The sequence below is a fragment of the Ixodes scapularis genome, unplaced genomic scaffold (genome assembly GCF_016920785.2).
Source record: "Ixodes scapularis isolate PalLabHiFi unplaced genomic scaffold, ASM1692078v2 PGA_scaffold9__187_contigs__length_104089568, whole genome shotgun sequence".
NCBI classification, from domain to species: Eukaryota; Metazoa; Arthropoda; class Arachnida; order Ixodida; family Ixodidae; genus Ixodes; species Ixodes scapularis.
Window position 1 is genome coordinate 1,448,236 of NW_024609884.1, and position 12,416 is coordinate 1,460,651.

Here is a 12,416-nt window from a genome sequence, read left to right on the forward strand (position 1 = left end):
TGTGGGCTGCAGCTAGCTAAAGCACAGCCTGCTCAGTTAGGGTTGGCGTGGGAGGGAGAAAACGGTGAGTCCATATGGAAAACGTTCTCTTGCTCCTGTCTTCCTTGGAAAGCTGTTGAGCTGAAAGGGCAGCAAAGACAACCAAGAGTTTGAGTAGATGGTTCCGATGACTCCGATAAGGATCTGTGTGTGCCGCCATGGCTGATCTTGTTTCTGGGGTGCAGTCTTCCTTGGAAAGGTGTTGAGCTGAAAGGGCAGCAAAGATACCGAAGAGTTTGAGTATATGGTTCCGATGACTCGGATAAGGATACTCGCCAAGTATCTGTGTGTGCCGCCATGGCTGCAGCCAGTGAACGAAATGTGCCGAAGGAATTCCCTCGCTGCGCAGGCAACAACAACGAGGCCCACTCGTTTCTGTCCCGGGGTGGCCAGGTCATTGTGCGGATGCGGGGCCTGCCTTACGACTGCACTGCCAAGCAAGTGGTGAGTCTGGCTGCGTCCATCCTTGTCCGACGACCTCGTCCGCGAACACAAAAAGCCGTCAGGTCACCGTTCGTCGGGGCTGCTCCCTGTTCCATGACGGCAGGCAAAAGCGGCGAAAGTGTCCGCGTACCCGGGCAATCTTGTATCTCATGTGGGCAAACGTCATAAATTTCTGCAGATCAACTGGCAAGAGCCGGGTCATTGAGGTTTTAGAAGCAATTTCCACGCATGGAGGCTGCCCAACCTTCATTTGTTCTTCTAGAGACTCCGTTAAGTCGGACGGAGTCAGTCAAGCAGTACCAAAAGTGGTCTTCTTTCTGGCTATAGACCAATGACGCACAGGAAAAAGATGCACTTTTGGCGCTTCTTGATCGGCTGCACAGGGAAACGGAGAGCGAGCGTTCGCCAGGTTACTTTCGCGCGGCCAGGCTCTTGAAATCGACCGCAAAATTCGGTGGTGCGTGGCAGCGTGCACACGGTTTCGCATTTTACTCGTACAGGGCAGCAACGAGCACCAAATATTTTGCCATACTTTTGTATTTGTGTTAGACTTTAAAGGCCCCGAGGCATTATTACACAAGGGTGTAATAGAAGAAGAAACGAGACGTAAATACAGAAGGCTAAGTAAAAAACAACGTTAAAATAAACGTCAAACCATGTTCTTAGTGATCCTTTGGCGGAACGGGCGGAGGCCGCTCTCACAGCCACTCGTCTACGCTTTTCTGACAGATGCTTGGGAGGAGAAAAAAAATTGAAAAAAGGTGTCGCGCTGTGTACCTTGGTTGCGTTGTGAAGATAGGCGTGTTTACTGAGCGGGACCTCAAGCAGGGGCATTTCTTGCTTCTCTGAGAGGAAAAACGATCGGGGTGGAGATGGCAACACGCTACCCACTGAGCACAAGACGTCTCGTGGCCGGCTTGAAACGACTAGACTACACTAGAGACGTCTTGGGCTACGCAAGACGTCTATAGCACATCTTTACAAGACGTCTCAAGATATCTTGACGTAGACATCTAAAAGACATCTCAAAGAGACGACACATGTCTTAGGGTGTCTCGTAGCCGTCTCTAAGACCTGTAGGATATGCCTTGCAACACGTCTTGTAGCCAAAACAAGAGCGAACGTTATGAAGTCTACAGGGCGGCTACAAGATGACTCACGACTTCTTAGGCTATCACGTCTTGCCAAGAGGTCTTTTGACGTCTAATAGACGATTTCGTGTTCAGTGGGCTAGCAGCCTTTTTCTGGTTCAGGTGGAGTTCTTCGCCTCCTCGGGCACGGGCGAGGCCGGCACCGAGCCACACGCAAGCTGCCCCGTGATGGACGAAGAAGACGGAGTGCTGTTCGTACGAAAGCCGGACGGCAGGGCGACTGGTGACGCCTTCGTCCTCTTTGACTCTGAGGAGGTGGCCGGCCGTGCCCTGCAAAAGCACCGGCAGCTCATCGGCGCCCGCTACATCGAACTCTTCCGGAGCACCACGGCCGAAGTGCAACAGGTGAGCACCGCTGATATCCCGCGGGCCACTCTTGTGTCCACATCTGTCTCGGCTATATACGTCCCCGGGGTGCACAGAGATCGCTGGGGCCGCAAGCCCACGACTTGTGCTCGGGTTGTGCATGGCTGCCCTTGCACAGTTGAGAGGCAGCGGCAATGTATTTTGACCTCGCTATACACCCTTTCCACAAGGGCGCAGCCATCTTGAATGTCGTCACTTCTGGTATGTGGTAAAACATCGTTTTGGTCTCTCCACGCCGCTGGAAGGTGTTTACGAAAAATGTGTAATTATCAGACATTCTTGTCTTGCCTGACCTATATTTTCTCGCATACTCCAGAGGGAAATGTTTGATCATTTTTTCGTCCCGGATACCAGATACGGAAACCACGTGATTGAGAACGAGAGTAAACAGAAAATGTCTGTACTCCGTTCACTCTCCAACTGAGACTGCAGCCAATGCCATAAGCACGTGAGCTGGCCTCGGAGCGAGCACTCGCGCTAGCAGTACACGAATGAAAGCCAGGAGAGCTGGCCTGTTCGCGCTTGTAGTCTTGGCTGCAGTCTTAGCGTAACTGTGAACAGAGTACAGGGACAAGCGACGCTCTCGCGCGGGAAGAGCAGAAGTATACTCCGTTTCACCTGATGTTGTACCGCAGCGAAGGCTAGAAGCACGATCTCATAGTGTTGGCAGCTGCCCTTGATGCACGAGAACTTGTGCCGCCGAGATCTGTCCCAGAGCCAGGAGCTCGCGCTTGTAGCCTTTCCTGCGGTACATCATAAGCTGAAATAGAGTAATGTAGTAGGCATTGTAAGGAAGGGTAGGAGGAGAAAGTGAGAACCAATCGTGCACGCGCGCCGACCAGAACAGGAGATTCTCGACTTTGCACGCGGGATCGTCCTCCGAACCTAGGGTGCCTACATGTCTGTCTGTTTCAGGGTGAAGACATCCATTGTTGCCATGAATGTGCCAGCGCGTGACGCTCTCGCGCACTCGGTGCGTGACTTGGGCGGTAAAATGGCGTCTATGCATTAGTCAAAGCCACGCGCTCGAGCTGAGTGACACCGGATTGCGCGCACTTCAAAATGCATAAAAAAACGACTGGGGGGAAAAATGGCCTGAGATGTCACCACTCAAGCAAAAGCGCGCGTGTGTATGAAGGCACACTATCCGAACCGCGCGCAGAGCGCCCATCATCGGCGTGTCTGGGCTTCTCGGGCTCCCGTCGAACGGGCTCGCGGGACCCTCGCCTCCGTTCGGTCTCGAATAGCGGCCGGAATCCGCCAGCTGAGCTACGTGGAAGCAACGGGAGACGAAGCTCTTGATGGGCCAGTCACGCGCAGCAGCGGCTGGCGTCGGAGCTCGTGCACGCCGGCTCGCGTGGCCCCCTTTCCACTTCGCCCTCGGCGCCTTTTCGAACGGCCCTCCTGTACACGTCGACAGCGAGAGCCGGGGCTCAAGCCGACCGACACCACCGAACCCGTGAGTGAGTGTTCCTCGAGATCTCCGGGGGCGTAGGGGCGCGCGGAGGTCCGTCCCCTTTTTCCAGCAAGGTCGCCGCACTCACACCGGCCAACTCTCGGGGAATCACTCAGGTTTGCGTCTGGGTCATGCGACGACGTGTCTCGGGTTTCCACGTGGACGAAAAAAAAAATCCCGATCGCTGCAGGCCACCAAACTGAGTCTCGCACACGATATAGCATATTGCAGGCCCAAAAAGCAGCGGCGAGGCGGTACGTGGTACTCCAACCGCTAGAATTGTAATCGCCGTTGGAAGACGACGGCTCAGAGTGTTTTGTATAAAGGGACTCCGTGGGTGTTTGCTGCTTGAGTGACCTTGGTCCTTTCCCAAGGCAGTGGAACTCTGACCCAGACTGCTCCAAAAGCGTCGGCTTGAATGGGCCAGGCGGGCGTTCGAAAGCGCTCGTCCACTTGCGAAGATTTCGGATGACTGCACACACGGTGCGCAAGTCCCCTGGGCGCACCTCTGCATGCAAACCGCGCGCACCCCATTGTCTTGAAAGACGCAGCTGGCGTCTGTATACGCGCGTCACTTTCGTATAGTCGCCTGCTGCGCGGCGCCGTCTCTCTTTCGTCGGAGGCCGCCTTCTCGCGGGCTCGCTTTCGAGGAAAGCCAGGCAACGAGACCGTGGTCCAGCCGCCGGGCCTCGCTCTCCTCGCGGGGTCCATGCCTGCCGGTATACGTCCTCGCCCAGTGCGCCCCCAGTGCGCCCCGACGCTCCGAGCCGAAGCAGTCGCAGCCGGCCCACCCGATCGCATCGGCTGCATACCTTTTTTTCTGGTTGTGTATAACGGTAACCCTGCGCTCCGCTCTTGCCAAACGACGTTCTGCTCGCGGCCGAGTCAATTTCTTCGTGTGCAGCACTCTTGCACTCAGATGTCCCCCTTGGGAACAAGACGTCGCGTCTCGGCGACCGAGAAGAGGTGAGCAGAGGGGAACGAGGCTTCGAACGGAGGGGGATCTGGTTTACCCGGTTTACTGTCTGGTTTTCGTATCTGACCCCTGCACGACGGGCTTCTGTCCGCAGTATATCCTAAAGACGTCCGCAATTCCGAGAAGTCTTCAGCGCCTTCGTGACGAGCTTTACGATCTATGGCTTGCATCACTCTAAAAAAAAAAAAGGGTGTATACGTACACCCTTTGTCCCATATAATACACCCCAAAACTTCAGGTCGACGTACAGCCCACTGACGTCGATCTGACGGTATTAACCTTCATGAGAGGCTTGATAGCCGTGTGGTACAACTTATTAACCTAGATAATGTATGTGTTACTGACTGTACAATATATATATATTTTTTTCTTTTCTTGGTTCTACTACAAAACCTCAATGTTTTCTTTCTGTGGTCTTTTTTATATCACACCGTTATCAAGCCCCTTGTTAAATTGGGGGCCGTTTGTTCGACTGTAGTACGTTGTACGTCGAGCTGAGGTTTTGGGGTGCATTATATGGGACAAAAAAGTGGAAGGCGACACCCTTTTTTTTTAGATGTGTGCATTTTGGGGAAGGCAGATGGCACCTTCAGTGATGGGAGCGCTGCGCCAATTGCGCCAAATTGCGACAAGGACGCAATCCTGCTACATGTAGCGCCAAATTGTCATTTTACCGAAGAATTGCGCCATGCCTGCGCCGAGATGAGATGTAGCAATAAAAAATGAAAATTGAAGTCTTATCAGTGCGCGTGGCGGTACCGCGGTATTTTCCGCGCCGCAACTGTTGCGCAAACTGAAACTGCGAGGGCGGATTATCATCATCATCATTGAAAGGAACAGCGTTAGTAACATCTGAGACCAAAGCCGCAGAGGCTAAGCGAAGAACCATCCCACTGAACAGCCTATTTAAAAAAAAAAAAAAAAAGGCCGAGCTTGTGGATGTTTTTAATGTTGGCCCGCCCTGCTCCCGTGCGCTAGCTACCAGCGAAGTCAAAGCTAGTGCGAGCCCAATGCTCTGTGCATTCCCGACTCGCGCGTGGGCTCGTGCAGTGTGGGCACCGTTACGGGCTCCATGCGCGCTCTTGAAGCTTCGGCTGCGCTCGCATCGAAGCTGAAACGAAGTATAGTTGTGTTGCACCAAACTCTGGATGTAGTGCTGGTAAAGCCTCACCGTCCTTTTCGGAGCACAAAGCACTGCGCGACTCGCGCGACTGCGGTGTCTGCTCCGCGGGTGTCACTTCTCTGCAGCGCGCCGGTGCATGCCAAGGAGCGCACTCAACGGGTTAACTCGGCGTGATTCGATCGTGACTTCGCCAGCACATCGAAAATGAATCAGAATTTTTGAAGCGAATATCAGATACCGCAATATTTGAAGCTGCTTCCCGAAAGACAACTCTAATCGGAACTAAAACATTCCACAACAGTGAGGGTCGTTAGATGCTGCTGCAGGTACCTTAAAAGAAGTGCAGGCTGATAAAACTAAATATCCTGTACCATCAGAACTCAGTGTGACATATCTAATTATATTTTTTTTATCTGACAAGCAGATAAACTTTATTTTAAAAAAAATTTTGTGTGTTTACTTTGTTGAATTTTATATATCCTGTCTTAAAAAGGCGACAGGCGCTGTGTTCCAATAATAGAGATGGGCTTTATATAGCAATGCAGCATTATTTCATTTTCAAGTAATATGCCAACATATGCCGGACCCTGCTCCAAAAGAGCCACTACCTGCTCCAAAACAACATTTTGCCTGCTACAAGGCCTGCTCCAAAAGGTCAAATGGCACTTCCATCACTGCACCTTGCACCCCTTGCTAAAAAGTAAAGAAAGTTTATACTTTTGTGAAACAAAAAAGTACAGTTCGATTATTGTGAGCAGGATTTCAATATCCGAAGCACATTTCTAATATTCTTTTAGTGTGCTTCGTATTTTAGCGGTATACTGTCCGCGCGTCGATCCAGTCGTCTGGCAGCTGAGGTGCACATAACTAAAAGTAAATCTGTAAAGGGACCATGAAACCATTTTTTTTTTTCTGGGATAAATGATTTTTGGCTCAGATTTTAATGATCGCATATCGCTTAGTGGCTCGCTTAGTGGCTCCAAAAGAAAAAGGTTAGAAAGCCAAAAGCCCGCTTTTAGGTACTAAAAACTTGAAAATATAGCGGATTCTTTCGTTCTCCTTCGAAAGATTTCCACCTCTTCACTCTGATGCATCCGCGGTGCCAAAGCACGTCAGCCGAACCTGCAGCTCACGCATGGGATACAATCACCGCGCAACTCACGCACGCGCTCGTCAACATTCAATCCGTCGACGAATGTTCGGATTAGCGTTCGTGGCCATCGAGTGCCCATGACGGCACTTAGCATTACTTGCGAATGACAAGTTCCACGGTGTGCTTAGAAAGCACGGTGGAAGCATGGAGTCATCGCATACGGTGCCCAAGCACCAGTGCTGCCAACCTTAGGGATATTTCCCTAGATCTAGGGATTTCCGTCATCGTTTAGGGGCAAAAAGAAGTTCTTTCAAATCTAGGAAATTGTTTTTTAATGGGTTTGGTTCTTGGTTCTACACACTAAGAAATGCCTGCGCGTGTACTTACCCACAAAACACTCAAAGAGCCAATCATTGCGATCTACGAAATGACCTCAGCGAATGATGGGGCGGAACATCCGCTTAGATCTAAATACAAAGTCTGCGCTGACGCGTTACGCAATGCAAAGCGTCACGCTTGCATTGCGTATAATGCCACAGCGCAGACTTCATTTTGAGGTCTAAACGGATGTTCCGCCTCATCATTCGCTGAGCTGATTTCGTACATCGCAGAGATTGGCTCTTGGGGTATTTGGCGGGTAAGTAGACGCGCAGGTATTTCTCAGAGTGTAGACATTCAAGGTTAGCTTTTGCTAAAAGCTGCACTCTAAAAGAAACCCGTGCGTCTACTTTCCCGCACAACACTGGGAGAGCCGATCAGCGCAACTTACGCAGGCGACTCAGCGAATGACGCCGCCGAAACATGTTTAGACCATTAAAACGCAGTCTGAGTTGTGATATTAAGTAAGGTAAAACGTCACGCTTGCATTGCTTAATGTCACAACTCAGACTTCGTTATTTATTTTTTTTTTTTTGTCTAAACATATATTTCGGCGTCGTCATTCGCTGAGCTGCCTCCGTAAGTTGCGCTAATTGGCTCTCCGACTGTTGTGCGGGAAAGTAGGCGCATGGGCTTTTTTTTTAGAGTGTGGCTAGGAGATTCTGACCAGCTGTAGGAGTTGTAAATAAATCGAATGGCCTTTCTTTGTATTTTTTTCTGGTTTAATTTTGTTTACCTCAGTATGCGGATCCCAAACCACGGTAGCGTATTCAAGAACAGGCCTTATGTAAGTTTTGTAGGATATCAGTATTACTGACATGGTAGAATGTCTACAAGTATATAGCCTACATTTTGGTACGCGTAATTTACAATGTAATCAATGGGGTTGTTTCACAAAAAAAAATTGGATGATATAACTCAGTAGTATTTAAAAGATTCTACTTTTTGCAGGGGTACGCCATGTATCTTGTGAGAAAATTGTGAAATATTTTTTTCGCGTAATGATCATACATAGACTTTGTTACGTTGAGTGTCATCCGCCACGTCTTGCACCACAAATTAGATGTTTCCAATGAATTTTGATTATGATAATCATCAAGGATAGTAACTTTTTCTTTTAAATAAAGAATGCAGTCGTTTGCAATGAGGCGAATCTGGACTGGAATGTAGTTTATGATATTGTTAATAAATATGAGCAACGGTACCCCAGAGTCAATAAATAAGCAAGGGTAACACTTTAAAAAGGAGGGGGGGGGGGGGGGGGAGGTTGTGTTGATACAAAATTTATACAAATTAACAAAAGAAAAGATGACGCAATGTTAGGCTAGGTGGCGCAAGCTGCCGCCCGTTACGAATGGTATAGCCCTTACCATCCATCCATCCATCCAACAGAAACTGAGTCGTAAAATGTACCATAAATAACAACGGCTTGGCGACAGAACGATAGATAGGTGGCCACTAATCAAGCTCGTGATTGAGTCTTTTTTTTATTTAATTATTTATTTACGTTTTATTTGTAACTTCCGTAGATAAACTTTATCGTAGGCTTTCCAGAAATCCAGGAGGACCACATCCACTTGTCCACACCGATTAAGGCTTCCGCAAAATAGTGCGTAGTTTCCACCAACTGTGTAGAAGTAGCGAGGGCTCAGTGGAAGCCATCTTGCCTTGGATTAAGCAAGTTATTTGTTTCTGAAAAAAAATTAAAGACGTTTACAACCCCTTCTAACGCCGAATCAGAGCGCAGCTCTTGAGGAGGAGGAGGAGGAAAGGGAACTAGGGCGAGAAGGTGGAAAGCCTCCCCCACTACTGACATGGGTGTGGATCGACGTGTGCTTAACGGAAGTCGCAGAAAATGCACATCTTTGGTGAGAGCATCGCGTTTAAATTTGGCGGGAGTTTAGCGGGGCAATTTTTTCCCCTAACTTTAGCGGGGAATTTTTTTCACTAGATTTAGCGGGAAAATATTTTCCGCTAAATTTAGGGGGGGTATTTTTTCCACTACATTTAAAGGGGAAAGTTTTTCCGCTAAATTTAGCGTGAAATTTAGCGTCATCGTCACCGTCACTGGTGACATTAGTGACGATGACAATGACGATGACATCATCGTGATGACGTCATCATCATCCTCATCGTCATCGTTGCCGATGACATCATCAGTGACGTCATCAATGACGATGACGTCATTGTCATCGTCATCGCGCGGTTACGCCGACGGCGACGGCGGCGCCGCTCAAGCCGGAAACGGGCGCCTAAGAGCTGCGCTCTAAAAAGCAGAAATGTGAGCAGATATTATGTGTCCCATTACTTTCACTGTGGTACTAGTAATGATATTTGGCGGTAATTCGTCACCAGTTGAATCACTTTGGCATACTTCCATGCGGCCGGTACACTGGCACTTTCGAGAGAAGAGTTTTCCGAGATAGTATTGCAAGATATTTGGCACACCACTCCGAATAACGTCGTGCCTAAGGTCGCCCTCGAGGTCGTCCTAGACGTCGTCCTTGAGGTCGTCCTAGACGTCGTCCTCTAGGCGTCGTCCTTCAGGTCGACCAAGAAGTCCTCCTTGAGGTCGTCCCACCATAGTACTGCTTCGCTGGTCTTCCTTCTTCACCAGAGTGAAAAGACTGAAAGTGTTTTTCACTACGGTGTTGCCGTCAACGTGCGAACACGGGCAAGACCATGTAGAATAATGAAGGCCTCCGTGGAGCGTCATCAGAGTCGGATGGCGCCAACTCGGGCAATTGGACCGTCCTTTGACGCGTTGATTGGTCACAAGGCCCAGCCGAGCGCTCGTGTCCAATCTTCGCTCCATCTCACTCTGATGACGTCAGTATGCTCAGTGGCATTGATTCATATAGGCGCTGGTTGACATATGGGTCGCCCTCTTTCAGGTGCTGAACCGCACCATGGACCCGCGAACGTACGAGACTGCGCAGCCCCTGATTGCGTCGCTGCCCCAGGTGCCCCTGTTGCCACAGCAGATCCTCCCGTCGCGCTCGTCCCGCAAGGACTGCATCCGCCTCCGGGGCCTGCCGTACGAGGCCCAGGTCGAGACCATCCTCGAGTTCCTCGGCGAGCACTCGCAGGCCATCGTCTACCAGGGCGTGCACATGGTCTATAACGCACAGGTCGGCCCCTTGGCTGCTACTTGAAGCCCTTGCCATTTCCCTGTAACAGTGCCAACCTTATATATTTTCCCAGGGATTCATGTCGTCATATAGGGACAAATGGAAATTTGTTCAAATATAGGGATTGTTTTTTAATGGGTTTCAGAGGGCTTTAGAGACACGTTCCTTCCCTTTCTCCTCCTCGTGCTGGCCGAGTACAGCGGGAAAAAGGCTTCTTTGTATATTGTCGGGGCCAGAGACAATCTCCAGTAGTAACAACCGGGATTTCTTTGTTTTTTTGTTTTTTGTTTTTTTTTTGGGGGGGGGGGGGGCACACAAGGCAAGAGTGTCAAAGTTTAATTATGTAAAAAAGATTTTCACGAAGAAAATATAACCTTTAAATCGCCACCAAACTGCAGGAATCTCTACTCCATAACGATAATCTCAATACTGACGCAAATTAACACATTTTCTGAAAATCTAGAGAAATATAGGTAATTCTGCGATAAACTTTGGGGAAGAAACGACCGCTGAGGTTCGCCACACTCCCCTGTAGACTGGCGCCCTCGGTGACGTTGCTACGTCTCACGTTAGATGTCGATGCAGGGATGTAGTCTACAGGGATGTTTCTCATCATCCTCGCGAGTTTAATGGTGCCGTTATGAAATTACAGAGTCTATGACAAAAAAAAATCATTTTAGGCCTTTGACTTCCTGCCTGGCGTCGGAGTGCGCCTTTGTCCTTGATGAGGTCAATCAACTTCCGGTCGTCCTGTGTGCAGGGACAGCCATCCGGCGAGGCCTTCATCCAGATGGACTCGGAGGACTCTGCCTTCTTGGCAGCCCTTCAGCGTCACCATCGCTACATCATGGGAAAGAAGCCTCGCTACATTGAGGTGTTTCAGTGCTCCATCGACGACATGAACCTGGTGCTAACCGGTGGCATCCCTGTCCAGAGGCCCCTCCTGTCGCCAGGTGAACCCTTGCTGCCTCTGTTAAACGATGAACGAGGTGGGCACAGAGAATTTGGGGCCCTGGGAACGCAGTTTTACGTTTCCCGTTGTGTCCGATAAAAAAGCGGTTGCGTTGCCTGAGCGGCTATCGAAAAAAAAAAAGGAAAAAAAAAACAAACAAAAAAAACGGGGTAATCACGGCAGGATTACGCAATCATCGAATGAAATGTTTCAGTGAACAGGAGAATCATTATCGCTCGGTATGCAGAACAGAGTTTGAGCAGTGCACGGACGTTAAAAGAAAGAAAAAAACAACAAAAAAAAAAGACGTTTACAATCCCCTGTAACGCCGAAGTAGAGCGCAGCTCTTGAGGAGGAGGAGGGAAGGGTGCTGAGGGGCGAAGGTGGGAAGTCCCTTACCACTAGCATGGGTGTAAACCGACATGTGCTTAACGCAAGACGCAGAAAATGCACATCTATGGTGAGAGCATCGCGTGTAAGTTTGGCGGGAATTCAGCAGCGCAATTTTTTCCCCTAACTTTAGCGGGGAATTTTTTTCCACTAGATTTAGCGGGGAAGTTTTTCCCGCTAAATCTAGTGGTAAACAATAGGGAGTTTTCGTAGATCGTTTTCGCCGTCCCGCAAGGCCCTCCGCAACCCGCTACGATAGCGGGAACTCCATAGTCAAGGCTATCGGCGCGCAGGCGCAGTATCAACTTCTTCGTTGCGGAACGCTTAGCGGAGGAGGCAGCGCGGTCTACGAAAACTCCCTATTAACCCGCTAAATTTAGCGGGAAAATGTTTTCCGCTAAATTTAGCAGAGAAATTTTTTCCGCTAAATTTAGCGGGCAAATTTTTTCCGCTAAATTTTGTGGAGAAATTTTTGCTGCTAGATTTAGCGTGGAAATTTTTCCGGAAAATTTAGCGGAAAATTTTTTTCCGCTAGGTTTAGCGGAAAATTTTTTTCCGCTAAATTTAGCGGGGAATTTAGCGTCATCGTCATCGCCATCGTCACTGATGACGTCCTCAGTGACGTCATCAGTGACGATGATGTCATCGTGATAAGATCATCCTCATCGTCATCGTCATCGCGCGGTTACGCCGACGGCGACGGCGACGCCGCTCAAGCCGGAAACGGGCGCCTAAGAGCTGCGCTCTAAACCTAGAATTGAATATTTTCAATATTTTTGTGACTGGTCAAAGTAATTGAGAATTATTCAATGCTCCGGGTCCCCAACGCAGAGAGGCAATGAAAATCACTTTCAGCCTTTCTACTCTGGTGAAGAAGGAAGACCAACGGAGCTGTACAATGGAAAGTAATGGCCGGC

The 12,416-nt window shown here is 49.5% G+C and overlaps 1 protein-coding gene across 3 annotated transcripts in view; it reads left to right on the top strand.

The window, feature by feature from the left end:
- LOC8034244 (epithelial splicing regulatory protein 2) overlaps positions 1-12,416 on the top strand; it is a 138,846-nt gene that overhangs the window by 112,742 nt on the left and 13,688 nt on the right. For all 3 annotated transcript variants that reach the window (XM_029972093.3, XM_029972100.3, XM_029972090.4), the window contains exons 8-11: positions 389-483; positions 1,737-1,979; positions 9,921-10,157; positions 10,918-11,110. In XM_029972093.3, the coding sequence (XP_029827953.1) occupies positions 389-483; positions 1,737-1,979; positions 9,921-10,157; positions 10,918-11,110 (768 nt within the window). The remainder of the gene's footprint in view (positions 1-388; positions 484-1,736; positions 1,980-9,920; positions 10,158-10,917; positions 11,111-12,416) is intronic.